Below are 27,712 nucleotides of genomic sequence, written 5' to 3' on the forward strand. Positions count from 1 at the left end.
TTCTTCTTCTCCTTCCTTTTGCTGGTCATTGGCCTTGGCCATGGCCGATGCCGGCGACAGGCCAGACAAGGGGCGACGACCTCGCCGGAGCATCGCCAGCCCCGAAGAGGCCGAGCCACGACAAGGCTTGTCGGCCCAAGGCTTGTCGTGGTCGTGCGAGGCTCAGCCTCGCCTTGCCCAGCCCAGGCGAGGCTGAGCCTCCCGCGGCCACGGCAAGGCTCGGCCTCCCCAGCCGGCACGAGGTCGGGCCTCGCCAAGCCAGGTGAGAACGACCTTGCACCACCCGGGCGAGGCCGAGCCTCGAAGGTGGCTGGCGAGGCTCGTCGGGGCCAAGCTAGCCTTTGGCAAGCTCACTAGACATCGCCTAGCCAATCGCCGACCACGGCGGTGGTCGCAACCGGCCAAAGAGAAAAAGAAAAAGAAAAAGGAAAAAAAATGAAAAATACAATAAAATATCAAAAAATTAAAAGAAACAAAAAAATTATACAAGTTTACCAAATGTGTTTTTGTTCTTTTACAATTCTAGGAACAGAAATTTTGTGCAGTTATCAAACACGTTCTTACGTTCAAAAATTATTCCCGGAACAGAAATAGTTTTTTTGTTTCTATTCCCGGGAACTTCTTTTGAACAGAAACGTTACCAAACGCGTCCTAAGCCAACCTTGTGGGCGGTTGCATTTTATTCTTCACTTTAAGCATTTTCAATCTCTAGATGGTAACATCGTACAATCTCATTCCCTTACAATGCACATTGCAGGTGAATTGATCAATCACTATGAGGAAAATTATCTAAAAGATTTGAAACCTATTGTGCAACCAACATCCTATGTGACATGGCTACAAGAAGAAGGAAAGAAATAAAAGAAAAAGTAAAAATCATTAGAACATTTTGAAATTTTTTTTAAAATACATAATTATCCATGCCAGTGCTAACCTTGTCACGTAAGATGGCCGACGTTGCCTAGACAATCAAACCAACAATTTCCAACCAAAATTGGCTAGAAGATCTGAATTGACAAATCGTTAAAATGTTCATGACTAGATTGGTAAATTATCAAAACATTTAGAACTAAATTAAAATAAGTGAAAAGTTTGGGACTAAACTATTGAGTTGCCAACATATTTGGCATTAGATTGGTAAAATTGAAATATTTAAAATTGAATTGATTGTCATACAATAAGGGCGCGTTTAGTAACAATTCTGTTCTAGAGAACTGATTCTGACTAGAAATAATTATTTTTTATTCTATTCCCAAGAACTGATTCTGAGTAAAAAAACGCGTTTAGTAACTGTCCAAATTTTTTTATTCTGGAATAGAATTGCGTTTGATATTGTACTAATTGATTCTGTTCCAAATTAATTTCTTTTGATTTTTAAATATTTTTTTTTTACTTTTTCCCATTTTTCTTTCTTTTTTTCTTTTTTTTTTTTTCGCTTTTCTCCTATTCTTCTTCTTCATGTGGCCGCTGCCGGATCGGTGATCGGCCGGACAAGGGCCGGCAACACTCACCGAGCGTCGCCGGCCCTCATCGGTTGAGCCTCCGCCGGCAGCTAGGCGAGGCTTCACTAGCCCTACCGAGGCTTGGCCTCGCCGATGGGCAAGTCGGCCTCGCCGGGGCTAGGCGAGGTCAGCCTGGCCACCGACAAAGTTGGGCGAGCCTCGATGGGGCTGGGCAAGGCCCGCCCAGCCACCGGCGAGGCGAAGCCTTGGCAAGGCTAGGCAAGCCTCGTCTAGCTGCCGACGAGCCTCACTGGCCACCGGCGAGGCTAAGCCTCGCTAGATCGGCGAGGTAGAGCCTCGCTGATGGCGGGCTTGCCTTTGGCAAGCTCGCCGGACCTCGCCCTAACCTAGCGAGCCTCGGCAAGCTCGCTGGACCGGCGACCAGCGGCGAATGGCAGCGGGCAATGGTGGACGGCAATCGCGGGATGACGGAAGGGAAGAATGAGAGTTTCACTGTTTTGATTCTTTTTTTGATTATCGGACAAAGAATCTTATTTTTTTTTATTCTCAATTCTCTTCCCAATTTGTTCCTGGGAACAAAAATTTTACCAAACGCGATTCTCGTCCTAAACTAATTCTAGGAACAAAAAATCATAATCAGGCACTGTTTGGCACATTGCCAAACAAGCCCTAAGTTTATGATTTTTGAATAATTTTTTGACTCACCGGAGAACCTTGAATAGCCTATAAACCTATGTAAGGGCATTATCACATGTTTCGTTCCACGACCGCCTGCACCTATAAAACCTTGTAGCCTTTATTCAACAACCAAGATAACCTTCTTGTCCCCAACCTGAATAGCCTATGGCGCCACCCCTAATCTTCTCACTTATAAATATCCACATATGTCGAATGAAGTCTCACATTTATGGTGTCAGACTAGGGCCCCTTAAATTAGATTAAGTGGGAAAACATAGTTGATTTTGAACAAGGATCATTCACAGCCAGAGAAATCGCTCCTACATGTGACAGGTCAACTTTCTTTTACATTTTTATTTTTTCTTTCACTAATCTTAATTTCATGGTACACGCACTTTGACAATTACGTTTATGACATAGGTTCGATTATAATCTTTTTATATTTTTAAAGTTTCGACTTTGATGAGAATTAAAGAAAAGGTACTTTTGCTTTAAATGGAAACAAACTAGCTCAAAAGGTACGATTACGTAGATTTGCAAGCTTGCAAGTAGGTTCAATCTGAAATTAGATTAAAGGGCAAAAAGGGGAAAATCAAAGAGGTGTATATATAAATATTTTGACTAGAATGATTTTCTTAAAAACACTCAAACAATTTAATCCCCATATAACAAACAAGGATTCTGCCATATCACGTGGGTTTTGGCCATCTCAAAGTTACATTGAATGGTTAGATCATGATTTTGAATAACGGATGTGTCGCACTCATGTATACAACTTGACTTTCGATAATTAATTCGACTCCGGGACTAAAAATTAGGGTTGCTATGAGAAATCCTTTCTTTCTCGATTGCTCAAGGAGGTGCAATACACCTGCTCAGCGGTTACAAGAACGGCCAGGAAGTGACTAGTACCAGATAATTATTCATTCGACATCCTGATGGAGAACATATTTCACAATAATCGGCTTTTATTTCATAATATTTCAAATGTATTATTTGTGGCTTAGCAACTTGCAAGTAGTTAGAATGAATCTTAACGTAGAGAATTTTTAATTGATCATAGAAATTAAGCCTTTTTTCGCATTTGCTAGTACTTGTCTATTCCAAGTATTTCTAGTTTTCCTTCTACTATTACACGTTACTTATCTTCTCATTTGTGTAGAGACATTCTAAGATTAATTAAAAGAGTGTTAAGGCTTTTTTTTTTTTTTTACAATAAATTTTGTAACTTCCGCTGCGCTTTCTTTTTTTCTTTTTACTTCTTCTTACGGTATAGTTGACCTCAAGTCACCCTCAACCAACGTCATGTCCACCAACTGGTATCGGAATTTTTGGACGAAAATCGAATCTCCAAATTAAAAAAGTAGAAAGTGGCTCGTATTCTTTAAAAAGTTTTCTCTATGCACCGGTACCATGTGATCGTTACTGTTTCCACTTGGAGAGCTGCTACTTCGACGGTAACAGTTCTAATTACCACTAAGCTACCATCCCCACATATAATAAATTTACTGTCAAGTAAAGTCTCGTGTTTATTATTTTATCAATTGTAAAACCTTTGATTTTCACATTTGATTGTGTAGACTAGTAAAGCCTAGGTGCTGACGGGCTATATGATCCCATTATAGGGTGCCGGGTTCTTATTAGGATGAATAGAGGTGGCCAAACGAATCGGATTCAATTCGATTTGCATATTCCATAAGAAAAATCTATGCTCCTAGAATTAATTCTCTTCCTTATTTATCTTTTAGGGTACCAACCCATAAAAGGGTGTTGTCAGAGCAGTCGGGGGAAGAAAAGGAGAAGATTGCATTTGATATGGTGGCTGCGATAGTTGCTATCTATCCATGGTAGACCGGCGGTATTTGGCTATAACGTAAAAATAATAACTACAACATCGCATAAGATCTGATGGGTATAACAAGCAGCCTATTTTCTTTGGTAGGGTATTGGCAATTCGCTAAAACTTACATAGAGCAATGCTACCCGTTCTCTCCTTAGCGGAAGGCGAGTCCTTTTCATGCTTTTTTGAGGGTAACAACAGTACATATCCATATCCATCCGTATCTCGTACTGTGTGATTCTTCCGTGCGTAAAATCTCGGAATATGGTAGGGCAAGAAAGGCAATTTTTTCTATAGAAAAAATAAAGAACCGGTGAAATCTAGCATGAAACTCTTTAATCATATTATGAATTGTGGGACCTTATGATCATACTATAACTAGTGCGAACTTACGATTGCGTTTGTACAATAATATAGTTTACGAGAGAATATAGAGAAAAGGAAAAGAACACAGTGAGGGACTTTCTTTATGTATATATTGATAATATTGTAAATAGAAAAGATAAGTTAGCACTCTTAGCCACCAAAAAAAGGCAAAAAAAAAAAAAAAAAACGCTTGAAATTTTATCTATTGGACAAAAGTAGCAAGATTTTTTTTTTTAAAGAGTTAATATCTTGAAAAATTACAAACAAATACACACGTGACAAATTTATCTCAAATTAATTTTTTATCACGAAAAAATCAAAATTGATACACTTATGATAAATGGAGAGTGAAAGCCCAAACTTGTGCACCCGTCTAATTCAGTAATTTAATAATAAATTTAACAAAAATTAATAGAGGTCGAATTTGTCTTGGGATTTTTGGTGTACCGGGTTGAAATTTTTGGTAATATTAACCCTTTTGAAATGATTCATTATGAATTTTTATTCTAGAGATAAATCTTATCTATTCAAGCAAGTTGATGATGCGGTTAAAGATAACGTTTTGGAGAAGCAAATTAGTTTTTTTGTTTCCGGAAATAGATTTGAAATAGAATCAATAAAAAAAAAAAGTTATTTCTTGTTTCCCAGAACAATTCCTAAAATAATTCCTATTTTTTTTTTTCTTTTCTCTTCTTCTCTTTCCTTTTCTTCTTCTTCTTCTTCTTCCTTTTGGCTGGTTTTAGCCTTGGCCATGGCCGACAACCTCGCTGGAGCGTTACCAACCTCTAACGACCTCGCTAGAGTGTTGCCAACCCCCGGCGATGCCAAGCCATATCACCATGGCTAGGAAAGGCTCAGTCTCACTAGGCCAAGGCGAGGCCAAGACTTGCTTGGGCCAAGCAAGCCTTCGACAAGCTTGTCGAACCTCACCCAACTAGTCACTGGCATCGAGGAAGAAGAAGAGAAAAAGAAAAAAAAAAGAAAAAATAATAAAAGTATTAAAAAAATTAAAAAGAAACAAAAAAAAATTAAGAATCCTATCAAAAGCATTTCTATCTCAAGAATAGAAATTTTGGATAATTACTAAGCGCGTTCTTTTGCTAAAAAATTATTTCCATAATAGAATTAGAAAAATTATTTTTTCGAAAATAGAATCGTTACCAAATGTGTTATTAATTTTCTTCTTTATTTATCTTTTAGGGTATAGTCTTCTTTTAGGGTACAATCTTGAAGCAGAACGGTAGAATCTACTATTGTACCAACCCATAAAAGCGTGTTGTCAGAGTAATTGGGAGAAGAAAAGGAGGAGATTGCATATGATTTGGTGGCTTACTATCTTTCCATGGTAGACCAGCGGTATTTGGCTATAACGTCAAAATAATAACTACGACATCGCACAAGACGTGGTGTGTATAACAAACAGCCTATTTTCTTTGACAGGATATTGGCAATTCGTTAAAACTTACATAGATCAATCTACCGGTTCTCTCCTAAGCAAAAAGCGAGTTTTGAACAAAAAAAAAAACAGAAATGCGTTTGTTTGCTTTTTTATTCAAAATCCGTTTTTTTTTGTTCCTGAAACAAAATTGGAACAAAAATAAGAAACAAAAAAAAAGTTATTTTTTTTTGTTTCGAAACACTTATGAAGAACAAATTTTCTCTCCTCTCTTTTCTTCTCTTTTTTTTTTCCTTCTTCTTTTTTCTTTGGCCGGTCACCAGCCTCGGCCATGGCCGGCGATCGCCGTCGACGGCCGGCGAGGCTGAGTGTCACCGGCCCCTTGCGAGGCTCGACCTCGCCGGATATGGGCTAGGCCGAGCTCGCCCAGCCAAGGTGAGGCCGAGCGTCACCGACGCGGGCAAGGCTCGACCTCGCCTTGGCTAGGCAAGCTCGAGCTCGCCCAAATCTGGCGAGGCCGAGCTCGCCCAACCACCGGCGAGGCTGCCGGCCCCCATCGGCTGGTCGCCGGCCTTGCATGGCCGGCAAACGGCCAAAAGAAGAAAAATAAGAAAGAAAATAAGAAAAATAAAATAAAAATATTTAAAAATAAAAGAAACAAAAAAAGAATATAAATTTACCAAACGTGTTTCTATTCATTTTTTTATTCCCGGAACAAGTTTACCAAACGCGTCTTTCTGGTAAAAAATTGTTCCCCGGAATAGAAATAATTGTTCCCTGGAACATTTTGGAACAAAATCGTTTCCAAACGCGCCTTTTATGCTTTTTCGAGGGTAACGACAGTACACATCCATATCTATCCAGATTCGGTACTCTGTAATTCTCCGTGCATAAAATCTCAGAATATGATAGGGCAAGAAAGCCTATTTTTTCTATAGAGAAAATAAAAAACCTGTGAAACCTAGCATGGCACACGGCTCATCATTACCTTATAAAAGCGACTCCATCGTCGCACTCTTTTCAAACAGTTTCTTAGTCCTTTCCACTTGCCATTTTCTCTCCACTTCCCACTCCAAAGCGCAATCTCTCCTGCTGTGCGGATTGAAAAGAACCTAAGAAAGAAAAAAAAAAAATTCAGGAAACATGAGTTTGGACGAAACCCTAGCGGTCACTACCGCCCAAGAAGACGAAGAGTACTTGTTCGCTTTCAAACAAAACATGATCTCGTGCATTCCCTGGTCCCGAAGGCCACCATCGAGCTTGGCATCCTCGAGCTCTTGTTTGAGAGCTCGCTCGCTCTCGCCCACCCAGATTGCGTCTCGGCTCTCCATCAAGAACCCCGATGCCGGTGGCACCATCGACCGCATCCCGTGTTTGCTCGCCAGCTTCTCTTTCCTCTCGTGCACCCTCACTCGGGACAAAGCCGGGCGGCCGAGAGGATGTACGGCTGGGCCCCTTGAGCAAGTACTACGTGAGTGAGGAAGGGGCTAGCATGGCGCCATGGTTGCTTTTAATCTTTGACGAGGTTTCCTTGAGATCGTGGTACGTAAATAAATGAATTCGGACTATCACGTTTTGTGAGGCTTACCATGTTTGCTAGTTAAGTTCATGCAATAATAGCCGTTCCCATCTCATGCAAAATTTGATTAGCTTGATATTTGAAGTTAAATTTCTGTTGAATATATGAGAATGCCATAAAAAATTTCGAAGAAGTAATGTGATGGCTATTGAATGCATCAAGCACATCAACAAGAGTCATCTTCATCTCTCTCTTGTTGGAGAAATCTTCTTGAAGTGTTTTGAAGTTGACAAAACGTTTCTATCAGTCTAGTCTGAAGGTTTGCAGACTCTGTTATTTAAAGTCTGAAGACCTCCGGACAGCCAGACTCAAAACTCATAGTCTATCCTCATTGACAGTCTCTAATCCGTTGAAGAAAGGTTATCCGAACTGGATGTTTCGTTAAGGATTTAACCTTATCATCCTGGAGAAGATCACGTGGCTAGAAAAGACGTATCAGAATTCTTTGATTGATCAAGATTGATTCGATGATTGAAGATTCGATGATTGTCTAAATATTATTGGAAGGTTCTACTTATGGAAACCAAGATCCTGATTGTTTGGGCGAACAGGATTGATGGGCTATCAACACGTTCCTTTAATAGCTCGAACAATCTTCCTAATTGATTCCGTCCAACGGGTAGATTGGAGGAATTCCTTTGGTAAGTGCCAACGGGTATGATGGCATAAAGGAGTATATAAGGAAGACGTTCTTAGTTGTTCGAGGTATGCGCGATAGAAGAATTCCAAAGTCTGAAGCTCCTTTTTGTTTAGACAATTCCTTTGAGTGAATACTTGTATACAAAAGAGAGTCTATATTTGTGAGAAACCTTGAGGAGGTGTGGTAGAACATCTACACTTTGTGGAATCAAGGCAAAGCTGTGCTGTAACTTCTCTTTTGATCATAGTGAAATCCAGCCGGTGGGCTGTCAGTGCGGAAGAGTGGACGTAGGCTTGGAATAAGCCGAACCGCTATAAATCCTGTGTTCAATTTTCTCTTCCTCACTCTCTCTATCTCGATCGTATTTGATTTTTATAATCAAGAGAGAATTTCCTTTCTATCATTTGCTAAGAATCGCTTCCGTATTTCGATAAATTGTTTGTGCACCTATTCACCCCCCCTCTAGGTGTTTATACTAGCTATCTCAATTGGTATCAGAGCTCGTGTACTCACTTTGTTTGAAGTGTTTTACTTCAGAGTTAAAGATCCATGGCTAGTATGCTAGCACCAGGGCTGATGGAAAGGCAAAGCAATACCAGACCACCCTACTTTGATGGAAAAGATTACAACATCTGGAAAAACAAGATGAAAGCTTTGCTACGATCAAAGGATCCTCGGAATGGGACGTTGTAGAAAAAGGAATTACTCCTACCACCGCATCGTCCGAAAGAGGGAAAGAAACCGATGAGACCGGAATGACTCGGGGAAGAGATAGTCAAGAGACAAGCACTTGATACAAAAGCAATTTACTCCTTATATTGTGCTTTGTCACCAACTGAATATAATAGAATATCTTCTTGTGTGACAGCAAAAGAAGTTTGGGACAGATTGCATATCACCTATGAAGGAACAGACCCAGTGAAGGAAACAAGAATCAATATTCTTCTCGGTCAATACGAAGCCTTCAGAATGAAACCAGGAGAATCTATAACTGACATGTTTAGTCGTTTTACAGATATTGTGAATGGTCTTGAAAATCAAGGTTAACCAATTTCTGATCCCATGAAGGTAAACAAGCTACTGCGTGAACTCTTCAAGGATTGGAATCACATAAAGACTTCGATAAGAGAGACACAAAGAATTATGCCACTATCTGTCGACGAGCTGATTGGAACTCTTCAGTCTTATGAAGTGGGACGGATCAATGAAGATGAAGATCCAAAAGGTAAGAAATCCATTGCATTAAAATCAAATGATGATTCTGATGATACAGATTCTGAAGATGATATGGACGATGAGGAGCTTGCTCTCATGATAAGAAGATTCAGAAAACTGAATAGAAAAGGAAGAAGGTTCAACTCAAAGAAACAAAGCTTTCAAAGACAGCAGAACAAGTCTGTTGATGATGAGGAACCAAATAAAGATGTAGTCGCTTTGAATGTAAGAAAAAGGGACACATCGGACCCAACTGTCCTCTTCGAAGAAGAAGAGAGGAAAAGCTGAAAAATTCCGAAAAGCTCTCAAAGCCGAAACCCGGAGTGATACAGAGTGTGAAGAAAGTGATAATGAATATGCTAATCTATGTCCGATGGCACAATCGACTCGCACTGGATCGACTCGGACGGTGAATTTGAGGCAAGTAATTTTAAAATTCCTGTCAAAGTTTCTAAATACATTGATGAACTGTGTTTTAGTCTTAAGACTTCTCTCAAAAGAATTTTCGAACTGGAAAAGGAAAACTCAGCTCTAAAACAAAAGGAAAATGTTTTAGTAGAAAGAGTTAAAAGTCTAGACTTGATCTGTTTCCACTCTTAAAGAAAATGAAGATAATCCTTTAAAAGAAAATGCTCTTTTAAAAACAGACTTATCAAATATTTCAAAGAAATTTTCAATAGGGTCCGAGAAACTTGAAAAATTCTTTCAGCTCAAAGACCTTACTTCAATAAGTATGGTCTAGGTATGTCAGCAGAAACAATTCCCTTGATTGATTTTCCTAAAGTAAAAGAAAGAATTAAGAAAAGACCCTCGAAAGAGGCTTACAAAAATCATTTCAAGAAAGTTTTTATAAAACCTATAGGAAGAAATGCTCTCAGATGTTCAAAGTGCAACAGTCCGGATCACTTTGAAAAGAGTGTCCTATGGTATGGAAACCTGTTAAGAAAGTATGGGCTAATACTGTTTATCTTACTAACACCAAAGGACCCAAGAAAATTTGGGTACCAAAGAAAGCTTGAGATTTTTTTTAAATGCAGGTCTCCGTCAAGAAACAGGTAAAGTGGTATCTTGACAGCGGATGCTCAAGACACATGACAGGAGACTCAAATTGTTTTATAAAGCTTGCTCAAGTAAATGGTGGAAAAGTTTCATTTGGAGGAAACAAGAAGGAAGTATTGTGGGATTTGGAACCGTGAAAATTGGAACTCTCACAATAAGTAATGTTTCCTTAGTGGAAGGACTCAATTACAATCTTCTCAAAGATTAGTCAATTGTGTGATACTGGTTTCAAGATCTTCTTTCAAGAAGGAACATGTTCGAATCGCAAAGACTCTACTCGTCTTTCATGGGTCGAAGACATGGAAATATCTATCTTTTGGATGTGAAATCAAATGAATCGCAATGTATTATCTCAATTCAAGACGAAGCAAGCTTATGGCACAAAAAACTTGGTCATGTCAACATGAAGCAATTAGCCAAAATCTCATCAAAGCAGCTAGTTCGAGGTCTACCCAAATTGCCATACCAAAAGACCGATCCATGCACTCCATGTATTTCGGGGAAAAAGGTAAGAAATTCATTTAAGCCAATAAATCATGTCTCTACTAATCATGTACTACAGTTGCTGCATATGGATCTCTTCGGACCAACCAGAACACAGAGTATTGGGGGTAAGAAATATTGCCTAGTAATTGTTGATGATTAATCCCGTTTTACTTGGGTATATTTCCTTGCAAGTAAGTCCGAAACCTTTTCGTATTTTGAAAAATTTGCTAAAAAGGTTCAAAATGAAAAAGGATGTGTTATCTTTAGTATAAGAACAGATCACGGAGGTGAATTTGAAAATCAAGATTTTACAAAATTCTGTGATGAATCGGCTTTAAGCATGTGTTCTCCTCTCCATATACTCCTCAAAGCAAAATGGAGGTGTGGAAAGAAAGAATAGATCTCTTCAAGAAATGGCTAGAACTCTTTTAATTGAAAGTAAGATTTCTTCACGATTTTGGGCTGAAGTCTGTTTCAACAGCATGCTATATCATCAATAGAGTCTTCTTAAGACCTATTCTACGAAAACCCCTTATGAGTTATTCAAAGATAAGAAGCCTATTGTTTCATACTTTCATGTATTCGGTTGCAAATGTTTTATATTGAAAAATGCAAAAGATCGAGTTGGTAAGTTTGAAGAAAGATCAGATGAAAGTATCTTCCTTGGATATTCTACATCAAGCAAAGCCTACAGAGTCTATAACAAGAAGAGCCAGTCTGTGGAGGAGTCAATGAATGTCAAATTTCAAGACTCAACACAAGATGAATCAAGTCAGACTCATCAAGAAGAGTCTGAACCTGCTCCAGACTTTCCAAAGTCTACAACTCAAGAAGCATCTCAGACTCTGGAAAACTAGCATCAGGTTGTTCATGAAGATCTAAATAAAGAGAGAGATCATCAACCAGATACATCAACAAGTAACAGGAAGCATAAGTCCAGTCATCCCAAAGATCTTATAATCGGCAAAATTAATGAAGGAATTCGCACCAGATCCAAAAGGCGAGAAGAGTCTAGTGTTGTGGCTCTCGTTTCTGAAATTGAACCAAAGAGCATAGAAGAAGCTTTATCTGATGAAAGCTGGATTGAAGATATGCAAGAAGAGCTCAGACAGTTCAACATTAATGATGTCTGGGAATTAACATCCAAACCAAAAGGTAAAACTGTTATTGGAGCTAAATGGGTGTTTAGAAACAAGATGAATGAGAAAGGAAAAATCGTACGAAACAAAGCAAGACTCGTGGCCAAGGGATATACGCAAGAAGAAGGAATAGACTATTATGAGACTTACGCTCCAAAAGAGCAAGGTTAGAAGCTATTCGACTATTACTTGCGTTTGCTTGTTATAAGAATTTCAGGTTATTCCAAATGGACGTCAAAAGCGCCTTCCTAAATGGATTTATCCATGAGGAAGTTTATGTGGAACAACCACCAGGGTTTGAAGACCCAAAGAGCCCAGACTCGTCTTCGGAGCGAAAAAAGGCTTTGTATGGTTTAAAGCAAGCACCTCGAGCTTGGTACGACGATTAAGTAAGTTCTTAATACAAAATGGTTTTGTCAAAGGTAAAGTAGATACGACTTTATTTATCAAAAAGGAAAACAAAAGTTTCTTACTTGTTCAAATATATGTGGATGATATTATTTTGGATCCTCTAATGATAGTCTCAGGCAAGAAATTTTCTAAGTCTATGCGGGATGAGTTTGAAATGAGTATGATGGGAGAGTTAACATTCTTTCTTGGTCTTCAAGTAAAACAATTGAAGGAAGGAACTTTTATTTATCAAGAAAAATATGTTAATGATCTTGTCAAAAGGTTTGACTGGAAAAGTGCAAAAAGACGGACATACCAATGTCAAGTTCTTTAAAGATAGACAAAGATGAAGAAGGGAAGAAAGTTGATCAAAAGCTGTACAGAGCATTATTGGATCACTTCTTTATCTTTCGCTTCTAGACCTCGACATTTTGTTGAGTGTTTGCATCTCGTGCTAGGTTTCAATCGGATCCTAGAGAATCTCATCTCGGTGCTGCGAAACGCATCATTAAATACGTTGCTTCATCATCAAGCATCGGTCTTTGGTATCCTAAGAAAGGAGACTTTAATCTTCCGGGGGTATTGACGCAGATCTGGCCGGTTGCGAGTTGATAGAAAGAGCACTTCGGGAACTTGCCGTTGCTTGGAAACAGGGGCAGTGTCTTGGTTTTCAAGGAAACAAAGCACTCGTGTCTCTTTCAACAACGAAGCAGTATGTAGCTCTTGGAAGCTGCTGTTCGCAAATTCTATGATAAAACAACAGCTAAGAGACTTTGAAATTGAAGACTCATGCACGGAGATTAATTGCGACAACACCAGCGCTATCAACCTCACCAAAAATCCAATTCTCCATTCAAGAGCAAAGCATATAGAGATTCGACATCACTTTATTAGAGACCATGTTCAAAATGGAGATATTTCAATTCAATTTGTTGACTCAAAGAATCAACTGGCGGATATATTCACAAAGCCTTTGGAGAAAAATCAATTTTAATCTATCCATTCCAGACTCAACATTTTGAGGTATGAGAATATCAAAGTCTAAAGACTTTCAGACTCAAACTTACAAGACTTTATCTGAAAGACAGTCTTGGCACGATCGTCAGACTGTAAGTCTTTCTCTCTCTAAACTTATCTTAAAAGGTACGATCGTCGACTGTGTTTTAATTGTTGCTATATTTAATCGACGTAAATATTACATCGTTTCATTTTCAAAAAGGAAGTTATTTTTGAAATAGCTATTTTGCGGAAGAAGACAGTTATTTTGAAAAGGCATTTTTTTATTTCCTTTGTGACGGTTCATTTATTTCTCTTTTTAACCGATCGTGCACTGTCGATTCCTCTTCACTTCACTCTTGAAAACCCTAGAAAGCATCGATCCTCCATTCCCGTTTGTCTTCTTTGTTTAATCTTCAAAAGTTGTCATCTTTCCTGGGAAAGTCAAGCAAGGAATCTTCCAAAAGCGAGAAAGATGTCATCTTCAAGAAAGTCTTCGAGAATCGCAAGCAGGGGACCACGGCGAATGAGTGAGGGGCCTACGCACTTCGATCTTACTGAGGAAGAAGTGAATCCAGAACAGCAAGCGAGCCCACAACATTCTCAGCAGCGTCATTCTCCACCATCTAGTCCTCAAGGCGTTGTTCATCAACATCATGAAGAAATCATCGAGGATGCAGACCCCGTAAGAGTTCAAAAGCCCGCTTTTATTTACAAGCTATATCGTGCCTTAAAAGGAACTCGTACTCCTTTGAACTATGTTGATGACTTTCTTAAAGACAAAGGATATAGGAACGAATATATTTTTCTGCGAAAAATGGAAAGTTTGGGAATTGCTCGTAAAGGGGTGGCTGAGGAAACCCTTGCGAATATCCCAAGTGATCCTCGTGATTGGGGGCCGAATCCTGTAGATGGGAATGATGATGACAATTTGTACAGCCTATTTCAACCGAAAATGGGTATTGCGGCTGAAATTCAAGGAAAAAGGGGAGATTTGTTCAGATCCAAGGAACAAAAGGATCTCGTACTCGAAATTGCTGAAGCGTGGGGTAATAAACCCTAGGAGTGTGGATTTTGATTTTCGGATGCTTTGTGAATGTGAACTTGAGGGAAAAGTTCAATCATCTTCAACTTGAAAAGTTCTGTTCGACAATACAGAGGCTTATGCTGAATTAACTGCATATTTCTATTCAAATCTTAGCTTTTTGGATGCGAATAGATTCTCCTTCAGCGTTAAAGACCAAGATTATGTTGTGGATATGAATATGCTGGCAGATGTGTTAAGAGTTGAAAGAGGAAAATATCAACCGATCAAAGTTTCCTTTGCTCGAGCCACACTTGAACTGGTGAAGGACAGGAGAACAGATGAGAAGATCACCTACTTAAGGATGAGTGCATTCAACATCTTGCTTCACAAGATTGTGATTAATTGCCTCCGATCGAAGTCAACCTCCAAGACCGATGTTTCAAGTTCGGAGGCCAAGCGATGTATGCCATTCTCTTTGGAAAAAGGTTTTCTCTCCTCACACTTTGTTATGTTTCACATGTATAGAGCAATGATGAAGGACAGAGGTCAACTCCTTACCCAAGCCTTGTTACAAAGTTATTCGGACATCTGAATATTCAGCCTCCACAAATCTTTTGTGTTCGACCATGCGATCATATGGTGGTAGGACTGAAAATGGTGACCAAAATGCGTCTGAAGGAACTGAGCAAGGAATTGGAGAAATTCAAGGAGAAGACTCCTACCAAATCTCATCAAATCTATTCTGCATCTAAGAGAAAAGGGAAGGAGCCCATGGTTGCTCCATCCAAGAGAAGAAGAGCTCTCCTCGTTGAGGATGAAGATGATGACGAAGACATCACCATCTCTGCAATGGCTTTGAAGAATTTAAGTCATCCTGTTCCACGAAAGAATCGGAACAAATGACGAAAGAAGCAAGAGGAGAAGGAAGAAGAAGAAAGAGAAGCTGAAAAAGAAGCAGAGGTAGAAAGACCTGAAGAAGAAAGAAGAGAAGAAGGAGAACCTGAGGAAATCTCTTCTCCACCTATAGGCATGGAAACAGGGGGAGATCAGGAGAAAGGAGTGAAGTCTTCATATCCTGATGCAAGTGAAGGAGTCAGCCGCTCACCTGCAGACCCAGAGAATGTTTATGCATCTCAATTTCTAGAGGAAGGTCATGAAGCTTCATCGCCAAACCTGCGAGATTATGCTGATCTACCATCGTCTGCATTTACTCCATCAGATCGAGCCGAAGCAAGTACTCGATTGATAATGGAGCAGATTTTCGCAGAATCATGGATATTCTCTTGGAAATGCGAGGTCAAATTTATGCCTTGGGATGCGAAGTTCAAAGCTTGAAGAATGAAAGTCAAGCTTCTTCCGATTCATTGAATGATAAGATGCAAGCCCTCTCTGTTTAGAATCAGGCCAATGCCAAGAGTGAGGAGATTGCACAGCTGAAGGAAGACTTTAAAAGGCTAGAAGGCATCGTTTAGTCTATGGAAGATTTCCAGCTTGTCCGCGTTCCCAAGCAATCTTGACTTCATCTCATCCCTTTTAATGATGACAAAAAGGGGGAGAGATGCTAGATTTGATTAAATTTTCAATCATTAAACTTTTAACTGTTGTTTTGGATTGTGTTGTTGTTTAAACTCTGTTTGATAGACTTTGACTTTGTTTTGTATCTAGATGAGAACTGAACTAGACTTGGACTTGACTTGGACTTGACTGCTTATATTAACGTGTATTGATATCTTATGGATGGCTTTATTATATACTAGACTAACCTATTTTCTGTGGTTGCAGATTCTAGTGTTATTCTTTTAGCCATTTATCTCTATAAGATATGCATATGTGTTTGAGAAATGTTTTGCAGGTCAAAGTTATCCAAATCTGCAGGAAAGTTTTGTCACCATCAAAAAGGGGAGATTGTTGGAGAAATCTTCTTGAAGTGTTTTGAAGTTGACAAAACGTTTCTATCGATCTAGTTTGAAGGTTTGCAGACTCGTTATTTAAAGTCGAAGACCTCCGGACAGCCGACTCAAAACTCATAGTCTATCCTCATTGATAGTCTCTAATCCGTTGAAGAAAGGTTATCCAGAACTGGATGTTTCGTTAAGGATTTAACCTTATCATCTGGAGAAGATCACGTGGCTAGAAAAGACGTATCAGAATTCTTTGATTGATCAAGATTGATTCGATGATTGAAGATTCGATGATTGTCTAAATATTATTGGAAGGTTCTACTTATGGAAACCAAGATCCTGATTGTTTGGGCGAACATGATTGATGGGCTATCAACACGTTCCTTTAATAGCTCGAACAATCTTCCTAATTGATTCCGTCCAACGGGTAGATTGGAGGAATTCCTTTGCTAAGTGCCAACGGGTATGATGGCATAAAGGAGTATATAAGGAAGACGTTCTTAGTTGTTCGAGGTATGCGCGATAGAAGAATTCCAAAGTCTGAAGCTCCTTTTTGTTTAGACAATTCCTTTGAGCGAATACTTGTATACAAAAGAGAGTCTATATTTGTGAGAAACCTTGAGGAGGTGTGGTAGAACATCTACACTATGGAATCAAGGCAAAGCTGTGCTGTAACTTCTCTTTTGATCATAGTGAAATCCAGCCGGTGGGCTGTCAGTGCGGAAGAGTGGACGTAGGCTTGGAATAAGCCGAACCACTATAAATCCTGTGTTCAATTTTCTCTTCCTCACTCTCTCTACCTCGATCGTATTTGATTTTTATAATCAAGAGAGAATTTCCTTTCTATCATTTGCTAAGAATCGCTTCCGTATTTCGATAAATTGTTTGTGCACCTATTCACCCCCCCCTCTAGGTGTTTATACTAGCTATCTCATCTCTCTCTCTCTCTCTCTCTCTCTCTCTCTCTCTCTCTCTCTATATATATATATATATATATATATATATATTACCTTAACAGTAACAAGATGCGATCACTTTAAATGAATATTTTGATTGGATGGTTGTTTGCGCATTAATTATTGACAATATTAGAGAGTGAAGATATATATATATATATATATATATATATATATTTTATCACAAGGCGGATACGTTGGTAATTGGGGTTTGTACATGAATGCTTGCCCTGTAGGTTTTACTTAAAAGATGCAGTGATTCAAGGAGAAGGTGACCCTTTCAAGCTGGCGAACAACGCGACCCTCTTCGACTACACCGGGACAGACCCGAGGTACAACAACCACTTCAACAATACCATGAAGTGTATGTCTGCCATTTTCATGGGCAAAATCATGGACACTTACCACGGATTCGAGAATGCCAAAACAGTCGTCGACGTTGGCGGCGGTGTTGGCGAATGCCTTAAGCTTATACTCTCCAAGCACCCCTACCTCCGGGGGATAAACTTCGACCTACCCCATGTTGTCAAAAATGGGCTTTCTTATCCTGGTAATTGATTTTCGAACTAAAATTTCCTACTTCCTCTATAAACAAACAAAGTTCAATGTAAATTATGCTCCATAGATTAATTCTCTCAACGGATTGAACCTTTCTAATTCATTTCAATTCATGTTAAAAACACCTCGTTTGCTCCCTACCTGTTGATTGCCTTCTTCCTATAACTATGTCACCTATATACAGTTGGCCCTTCTAAGGATGCCTAATGAAGCAATGAAGACGAAATGAGACAACTAGTTTTTTTATGGCAGGTTTGGAGCATGTAGGAGGGAGCTTTGTGGATGATCCCATCCCAAAAGGAGACATCCTCTTAGCGAAGGTTACTTTGGATTAATTGTTTAGTACTCGAGCTCCCGGAAATGAAATGAAAAGAAACGTGTAAAATTACGTAACTTGTAATTTATTTGAACAATATTTCTCTAATTGATTTTAATTGATTTTGCATTAATAAGACAGTTCCAATGTACGAGCATTTTGTTTAGGACAGATTGGCGATCGGGAGTCTTGATTGATTTTGATTGTTTGCTGTTTGTTGCAGTGGCAATTCCATATTTGCACGGACGAGTTCCTCATACAGCTCCTGAAGAAATGCTGGAACGCGTTGCCGGCATCGGGCAAGGTGGTGATCATAGACCCAGTCTGCCCGGAATCCCCAGGGACGGACCTAGTGACCCGGGCCACCTTCACTTCCGACATGGTCATGCTGGCCTTGACTCCTGGAGGGAAAGATCGGACGCTGAGGGAAGTCGAGGTCGTGGCCCGCGCGGCCGGGTTCAGCTCTCTGAAAGTGGGCTGCCAGGTCCTCAACATGTGGGCGCTCGAGCTATATAAAACCGCCTAATTCGCTTGCCGGAAAATCCTCCCCGCATTGATCTTGCCTTGCGCTATGTCGTATTGTGTCCATCTTTGGATTTCCAATTGAATAAAACTGTTATTGTTATGCTTTCAACTTTTCTAGAATTGTTTCCTAGTACGCATTGATGCAAATGGTCTTCATCATCCATTTGTTTCTGTTGTAATAAAAATGCAAGAAGGCTTACGCTTACCAATTCTGCAATTGGAAGAGCCGGAATAACATAAAGGACGACCATGAGATATTAACAGGGATCGAAATGATCAAATGCCGAAAATTGTTGTATGGTTCCAAGGCCGGCAAGACATTATGATTATCATGATTTATGCGTGGTGAAAATTTACATTCAAGTTTGAAAGATGAAAATAAATAGCCCCCACGGAATTGACCTAGTGGCAATGCCGTTCTTACACTTTTAGCTTAGGAGTCAATGGTTGTGAATTCAATTCCTACGGTATGGAACCTGGATTTAAGTGAGGGACCCAAGACGATGAGTTGCTGTGCTAATTCTCTCCATGTAGCTGGCTAATTACGATTGAGCTCGAGTTGTTATAAAAAAATGAAATTAAATGCACATCATTCAAACCCATGGAAAGATTTTGCTTGCATTCAAATAAGCCCATATTATCGAAAATAAATTGTTTATATTCACAAATTTTGAAATTATGATTTCTTAATTATATAACTTATGTCGATTAGTTATATAATTGCCAAGCAGCTATAACGGTTGAGGTTGGCAGTGATGAATTGATGGCGGCATGATGCCACCTTTCTCACTTTTTTCTCCCTCTTTTGCAAATTTTTTAGATTCTATATATTTTTAAACTATGTTTAGGCCTTGTTTGGAAACCATCCAAACATGGCCAAATTCTGATTTTTTGTTCCCAAAATCAGTTTAAGCCCAGAATCATGTTTGGTAAAATTTTTGTTCCCGGCAACAGATTAGGAGTAGAATTAAGAATAAAAAAAAAAATGTGATTCTTGTTCCAGAATCTGAATTGAGAATCAAAACTCTGCTTTTTCTCTTTCTTCTTCTTCATCAACCACCATCCCGCGACCATTGCCCGCCGCCGCCTACCGCCGCTTGCCGCCGCCGGTCACGCTGTCCGCCACTTTGCCGGTCGCCGCAAGAACAGTTCGGCAAGCTCGCCAGAGGCTTGCTAGGCCAAGGCGAGGTACGGCGAGGCTCGACCTCGCTAGATCTGGCGAGGCCGAGCCTCGCTGGTGGCCAGCCCGCCCAGCCTCATTGTGGCTCGCCCAGCCCCACCGGCCTGAAGAAGAAGAAGAAGAATAGGAGAAAAAAAGAAAAAGAAAAGAGAAAAAGGAAAAAAATTATAAAAATTATTTAAAAATTAAAAAGAAATTGATTTGAAACATAATCAATGAACACGATACCAAACGCAATTCTATTCCAGAATCAGAAATTTTGTACTGATTAGCAAACGCGTTTTTTTTATTCAGAATTAGTTCCCGGGAATAGAATAAAAAATAATCATTTCTTATCAGAATTTGTTCCCAGGAACAGAATCGTTACCAAACGCGCTCTTAATGTCCTTAAAGACTTGAATCGTTACCAAACGCGCTCTTAGTGTCCTTAAAGACTACCAAACGTGCTCTTAGTGTCCTTAAAGACTTCCATTAACTCTTCTTCTTCTTCTAAACTTTAATTAATGTTGTATAAAATGGCATGGAATGAAAATTATGTTATATCTCACCAACGTAATATCATAATTGAACTTCAAATTCATTCACTATGATCTTTGAACTTTGATATGATATTCGATGTGGTTTCTAAATTTTGATCCAATGTTTTTTTTATGATATTAATTTTTAAAAAGTGAGGTGCTTATAATATTGTCCATAAATTTTTTATTTTATCTATACCCATGTTTGGCTCTCGGATGCTTAAATGTTGCTGCTAGAGTGAAACCATATAGAATAGTCCTTTTTTGCGCCAAAGTTGAGCTGAATTGTCTATGTTTTTGCTGAAGATCTCATGACAGTTTGCAGGGTGATGCAAGGAAATCACCTGTTAGACATATTGGAGTTCCCTTAATCTCTGGCAGACGTTCATTAGAGAATGTAAGCCACTCATTCACAAGATTACGATTAGATTGTCCAGTTTGTCTGACGATATTAACCTGTACAAGCAGGCTGAACTCAAAAAATATATGATTTATAGTCTAGTTAGTTTTGGGTGAGACGTTCTTCTTCCTAAGAAATCTCTAAGGGCTGCTGTGAAGAAAAATGCAGAGCTAAACGAGAGTCCAACAACGATCGAGATCAAGTTTGCCTTTCGAAACAAGAGAGAGGGTATTTCATCATAGTTTTCTTGGTAGCAAGTCGCCCCTGAAAACTTATTACAAAAGCAAATTCATCATTGCATAGCTTGACCGAAGCAATATTCGTAAAGCAAAGGAAAGTTAAACCAAGAGAGGTGGAAATCAGGGGAGCTAGAGAGAGATGATCTCTTCAACAGAGAGGATTTGGAGATGTTCGTTTAGGGACGAGCCAGCGAGCGAGCCCTCCATCAGATCTTTTTGTGAAGCTCTAACACCCGTTGTTTGTGGACGTGACAAATGAATTCAGACCTCGAAAACCTGCTGGACTTGCCAAGATCTCGAATTCTTTCGTCTTCCTTTCTTTTCCTGAAGGGACATAGTTCAACATCACAACATCGGAGACGAATATGCTCCTGGAAACGATGTCTGTCGCAGGATATCGAAACCCACCCTTTTGTCACTCTCACATGTTTCATTTTGCCATCATTCACTTGTTACTCTGATATAGTAATGCAATCAGGTTTTAAAGAGAAATAACATAAAATTGGACAGAGAAAAGGATAAAATGGTAAAAGCAATAAGTTAAATCCACTTTCCACCGAAAGTGCACTCGATGAAATTCCTTAATTATCCCTAAAATTCTGAAGGCAGTCCTATTAGCTTGCTAGGATTACCTGGTAGGCAGGGCAGCACTCGTAGAGCTCTCGTGCTCTTATATTATGGTGAGGTACAACCTTAACCATCATCGATGATTTACAACACAGCCCTAATTAAGATTAAGGTTAAAATCTTACTTTTAATAAATATTCAGGTACTATATCAAGAAAACCAAATTATTTGATTTATGAGATCCTCTTTCGTTTGTACAAGAGAATTCATATAAAAAAAATGCTTTTAAGTAAATGGTGCCATCCATGCTATTTTTGTCTTTAGATTTTTTTTTTAGGGTACCTTATATTTTGAGATGCTTTTAAGAATCTATGTTTGATGACTATGACGACGGATCTAATAGTAATCCAAACAATGCCATTTATATGTATATATTAAAAAGCTAAACTCAAATACTAAAATCAAATGGAGTGAGATCACATACATATAAAGAGCATGGATACCCAGTTGTCAAGCGATGAAGGCATTTTCAACAATGTGAATCCAGTAACTAGTTGTAAATCATCAATTGTCCCGGCTTTTAAGAAGGGATGGCAAAGTTTAATTTGGTAGTATGTAAGGGTGGAGAGTTTGATCATTTTCTCCTGAATTTGGTAGCTACTTAAGCTATGTTACACCTTTTTTTTAAACTCGCCATTTTCAAAACCGTTGACCCGGGATAGTCATTTTGAGAATAGTCTAATTATTCATATCAAAACTTTATTGCTTTTTTTTTCGATATATTTAATTCAAAATAACCGGTCTGCCAAGGAAAAATGACCCGACACCTACAACCATAGTTATTAGATTTACTTGGTGAGAACGGAATTGTCGCTAAGACACATCCTAAATCGAAAAAAGAAAGGGGAAATTCTTATTTTATTTGGAAGGACCAAACCACTGCTTGTCGACAACATAAGACAAGGGTGTCTCTCCATCAAATTACCCAAAACACTCCGACCATGGGTATATCATCTGTTAACGTAGTAAAGCCATCATCAAACTGAGACGAAACCATCGACCATTGCGATCGTCACATCTTCTTGTGAAGCTCAATCAACCACAGGTTGTACACGCGCAGAACGTATTTCGGGGCATGGAACCCAGAGGCGCGGGCAAGGTCTGCGAATTCCCTTTGCGTCTGGGCCTTCGCGCCAGAGGCGAACCTCAGAGCGTTCAAGTCCATCAAGAAATTGGTCTGTGAGACATCGTCGGTCCCAGGATACTCCGGGATCACCTCGTCCACAATCACCACTTTCCCCGTCGGCGGCAATGCCTCCCAGCAATTCTTGAGCACCTTCACACAGAACTCATCGTCCCCGCAATGGAGAACCGACTGTTAAATAAATAAGTAGACCACTCAAAACATCGTACTTGGTTTTCACAATACTAGAACCTCTCATATCTCTCTTATAATTTTCATTACATGAATCAATTAGCAGTCAAGCTGATTTTGAATAATTAGAAGATTCGACGATACGAAAAAAAAAAAAAATTAATTGACCTTCAGGAAATGGACATCTGCTTTAGGGACGGCCTTTACAATGTCTCCTCCAACATGCGTAATACCTGCAAATGAATATATAATTGTGTAATCGTACTAAGACAAGGACCGTTAACCCAGAAAAGAAAAATTAAGGTTGTGTGAAACATGAAGTTGAGCGAGCTCACATTACGGTTCGTATGCATACAAAACCTTCGATGTCATTGGGATCGATTTTACCAGGAATGGGAGGAGCAGTTGCGATCACATGAGGCAAGTCGTAGTTGATGCCGCGGATGTGGGGGTTCTTGGAGAGGATGATTTTCAGGGTCTCGCCGACGCCACCGCCCAGATCGACGACCGTCTTCGCCTTTGAAAACCCGCTATAATGCTGAGCGATCTTGGGCATGTTAATCGCCGACAAGCACGTCATCGACTTGTTGAACAGGCCGTTGAATCTCGGGTCTCGGCCCATGTAATCGAACAGGTTCATGCCGTGCCTGCGGGTGAAAGGTTCTGCCCCTCCTTCCTTAACTGCATCTTTAAGGCAGTGCCTACAGAGCACGCAACACAAATTTAGTATCAGTGTGCTCTCTGGAGCAATCACGTGCATAGAATAACATCGTAATCGCTCCTCGTGTATCCAGAAAATTTTACTCGTATCCCTTCCCTTTTACGGTTGATCTATTGAAATGGGGCTTTCTGATTCTATTTTACGACCAAGATGAAGAAGTTTATGCGCAAAGAAGAAATTGGGATGAAGAATCCGTAGAGAGATCTTGAGATGAAAGACTCTTCTTTATTCTATTTTCCTTACTTTTACATTCAATCGAGAGTTTGCCTTTTATACTCACGGACTATCTCTGAAATCTGTTTTACAGGTATTGATTCAGTTGAAGAAAAAATATAACTAACTAACTGAAACAAAAAATGACTAACTTCCAGAACTGAATTATACTAGACTAACTGCCGAGACTCGCCATGACTTGTAGCACAATACAGAGTGTTCGAAACAAGTTCTCTTCTCATTCTTCTCAGCAGCATGTACATACTCTACTTCCTCTTCTTCATATGTTTTCTCTTTATTGCTCTTGTATATCTTGCTTCCCCTGTTCTTCCTGGTATCAGTGATAGCATTAGTTTAGGAGCTTCTATTCTTGCTGTTCTTAACAGCCCCCCTCAAATTGGGAATGGGTGAGAAACCGATTCCTAATTTGATTCGTAGCTGATAATGTGTAATACGAGAGAGAGGTTTTGTGAATATATCAGCAAGTTGATAGTTACTCGGAACATATTTCACTTGTAGTGACCCTAATGAGACTTTTTCCCTAACAAAATGAAAGTCTATCTCAATGTGTTTGGCGCGAGCATGTAGGACAGGATTGAGAGTGAGAGAAATGGCTGATTTATTGTCACAAAAGAGCTGTGTTGGACGAGTCAATGAGCATCCTATATCACGTAGGACAAAGCTGATAGTTTAGCAGGTGTAGAAGCAAGAGTACGATACTCAGCTTCTGTAGAGGATCTACTGACTGTGGATTGTTTCTTTGCTGCCCAAGATATGAGATTGGAGCCAAGGTATGTACAAAAACCTGTTGTTGATCTTCTTGTTTCAACACATCTTGCCCAATCTGCATCTGAGTACCCATACAGATGGAGAGAGCTTCGAGAGTGAATAAAGACTCCAAGACTTATAGTGCCTTTGACATATCTTAAAACTCTCTTGAGTTTACGTAAATCTGCAACAGTGGGTTTCTATAACTTCTGACACAGTTGATTTGTGGCATATGCAATGTCGGGTCTTGTTAAAGTCAGATATTGAAGGCCACCCACTAAGCTTCGATACTCGGCAGGATTGGAGAGTGGAGCGGAGTCATTTATCAGAACAGTTGGTTTTAGTGATATAGGAGTAGTAATTTGTTTGCACTCAAGCATATGAGCTCGAGTAAGAAGATCTCTGGCATATTTAGTCTGGCAAAGAAATAGGTGATTAGAAGTATTTTTGACTTCAATGCCAAGAAAGTAGTGTAGAGGGCCAAGATCTTTCATCTAGAACTGAAGACTTAGAGAATGGATGAGGTTGGAAAGTAAGTGAGAGGAGCTTCCAGTCAGGATAATGTCATCAGCATATAGTAGTAGAAGAATAGTGTCTATATCATTATGATAGATGAACAAGGATGGGTCAGTTGAGCTGCAAAAGAACCCATATTCAAGCGGAAAGTTGCTGAACTTGTCAAACCAGGCTCGAGGAGCTTGTCGAAGTCCATAGAGAGACTTCCTGAGTAGACATACATGATGAGGTTTCTTGGGATCTTGAAAACCAAGAGGCTGCTCCATGTAAACTATCTCATTCAACGTACCATGTAAGAATGCATTTTTGACATCTAGTTGATGGATTGGCCAGTGTTTCATCATGGCTACAGATAGAACTACACGAATTGTAGCATGTTTGATGACTGGACTAAATGTTTCTGTAAAGTCAATACCCTCTTCTTGATGAAATCCTTTAGCAACCAGGCGAGCCTTAAGTCTATCAAGGCTACCATCAGCTGCAAGCTTTGTTTTAAATACCCACTTATAGCCAATGACATTCATTTGACCAGTTCGAGGAATTAATTCCCAAGTTTTGTTCTGATAAAGTGCATCCATCTCTTTTGTCATTGCCTTATACCAGCCTTTATGTGCTAAGGCTGATTTGATTGTTTTTGGTTCAGTAGGTACTTCATATATAGCAAAACATGCATACCGAGGATTGGTCTTGATAATGCCAGACTTAGACCTAGTCTGCATAGGGTGAGTAGGTAATGTACCTTGTGAATATGTCTGATTATTTGAAGTGTGTTGTTCCATATCTGGTTCATCTGTTGTCTCAGTTATGGGAACAAGTACTTCAACTTGTTGTGGACTATCCTGAGTAGTGGTTGATACTTGATCCATAGGAAATTCAGCTGGAGAGACAGAAACTGCTTGCTCTGTGCATTCAGATGAGATTACTCCATTTGTTTGATTAGCTGTGGCTTCTTGTGCCCAATTTGTATACTGAGAAGTTGAATGTTTTATGTGATTTGTAGTGGAGGAAGCTAGGAACTGCTCTTCTTCTGTCCACAATTTATACAAGTGTGTAGGAAGGATAAACTGTTGCTAATTTCTGAGAGAATGGGAAAAAATTTTCATCAAACACTACATGCCGACTAATGTAGACATGACCAGTAGTAGGGAGAAGGCATCGATATCCCCTATAGTGATCACTATATCCAAGAAAGACACAGGTTAGTGACCGTGGATCAAGCTTATTCTGTGCATATGGTCAAAGACAGGGATAGCAAGCACAGCCAAAGGTTCTGAGATGGTCATATCTTGGTTTATGTTGATATAATTTGCTGAAGGGAGACTGCATCTGTAATTTTTGAGTAGGAAGAATGTTAACAATATAGTTGGCTGTTACAAATGCATCTACCCAAAATTTTAATGGAATTTTTGCATGGTACAGCATAGCTAGACCAAGTTCAACTATATGTCAATGCTTCCTTTCAGGTATCCCATTCTGCTCAGGTGTATATGGACAGGAGATATGCTATTGAATGCCACAGTTCTGTAAGTGAGTTTTGAATTTTTGGCTAATAAACTCTCCTCCACCATCACACTGGAAGGTCTTGATTTTACAGTTATGCTGATTTTCTACTAACTTTTGAAACATGAGAAAAATACTATAGAAATCTGACTTCAACTTTAATGGGTATATCCAATGAACCGAGAGAAATTGTCAACAAAAATGACAAAGTACTTGAAACTCTGAAAATATTTAACTAAAGAAGGTCCCCAAATATCACAGTGAATTTGTTCTAGAGGTTTTGTAGCTATAGAACTTGATAATGGAAAAGGTAGAGCAGTACTCTTAGCTATTTGGCAACTTCTACATACAGACCGTGGTTCTTTGTTATACTGAATCAGATTTTGATCCCTCAAATGCTTCAAGATATTTTTATTTGTATGAGCCAGTCGTCGATGCCAAATACTCTCTGCAACAATTCTTTGTCTTTGTGTGAAATAGACCTCTGCAGCATGAGGGTCTACTCTGTACAGCCCTCTAACCTTCCTTTCTAGCTTCATGGTTGTGTTGGTTGTGCTTTCCTTGATGTACACACCAGTTTTGTCAAAAATAAAGGAACAGGGGTAATCATCAGTGAATTTTGACACTGATAGAAGATTTTTCTTAATCTCAGGAAAAATCAGCACATCATTTAGAGGCAAGGCAGTAATTGCAGTATTCAATATTGCATTACCAATGTATTTGACAAGTAAACACAGACCATTGCCTATCATGACTGTATCAGCATTGTTATTTTTAGAAAGACTATGAAGTATACCAGCATTAGAGGTAATATGGGCTGTTGCTCTAGTGTCTAGATACCATTCTTGATCATTTGCCTCCTCGATATGTAGTGCTGCTAGTGCTGTTGGTATCTCCTCAACTTGATAGGAGTTATCAAACCGATACCAACAATGTAAGGCATCATGACCAGGCCTCTTAAAGATTTGACACTCAAGTCGAGTGTGTTCTGTTGGTTTCTGTACTTGTACCTTTCTGTGAAGAGTTGAATTTGGTGCAGGATATGACCTGGTATCATAATACCTTTGTGCTGATACATTGTATGGTCTAAACCCTTGAACAGGACCCAAGCCAGAGGAGGTATTGAATTGTTTGAACTGCTGATTTTCTTGTTAATAGTTTGAGTTATTATTTCTGTAACTCATG

At 39.4% G+C, this 27,712-nt stretch overlaps 1 protein-coding gene and 1 long non-coding RNA gene across 2 annotated transcripts; one reads left to right on the plus strand and one right to left on the minus strand.

Moving 5' to 3' along the window:
• The first annotated feature begins 47 nt into the window (after positions 1–47).
• LOC120286495 (caffeic acid 3-O-methyltransferase 2-like) lies at positions 48–18,531 on the plus strand. Its single transcript, XM_039298736.1, has 4 exons — positions 48–262; positions 17,368–17,681; positions 17,942–18,009; positions 18,229–18,531. The coding sequence occupies exons 1-4, from the start codon at positions 48–50 to the stop codon at positions 18,529–18,531; spliced, it is 900 nt and encodes a 299-aa protein (XP_039154670.1).
• A 4,110-nt stretch (positions 18,532–22,641) lies between these two features.
• On the minus strand, positions 22,642–23,355 carry LOC120286835. Its single transcript, XR_005545539.1, has 3 exons — positions 23,197–23,355; positions 22,978–23,042; positions 22,642–22,809 (listed from the first exon to the last, which is right to left on the minus strand). It is a non-coding gene; the product is annotated as an uncharacterized LOC120286835 (long non-coding RNA).
• Positions 23,356–27,712: the final 4,357 nt, after the last annotated feature.

This window comes from Eucalyptus grandis, chromosome 8 (assembly GCF_016545825.1).
Source record: "Eucalyptus grandis isolate ANBG69807.140 chromosome 8, ASM1654582v1, whole genome shotgun sequence".
Taxonomy (NCBI): Eukaryota; Viridiplantae; Streptophyta; class Magnoliopsida; order Myrtales; family Myrtaceae; genus Eucalyptus; species Eucalyptus grandis.

Bases quoted from the DNA above. Each gene is read 5' to 3' on its own strand.
- LOC120286495 (XM_039298736.1), top strand. From the start codon at position 48: ATGCCGGCGACAGGCCAGACAAGGGGCGACGACCTCGCCGGAGCATCG. The intron at 17,682-17,941 runs GTAATTGATTTT...TTTTTATGGCAG, and splicing joins AAATGGGCTTTCTTATCCTG to GTTTGGAGCATGTAGGAGGG. The intron at 18,010-18,228 runs GTTACTTTGGAT...TGTTTGTTGCAG, and splicing joins GAGACATCCTCTTAGCGAAG to TGGCAATTCCATATTTGCAC.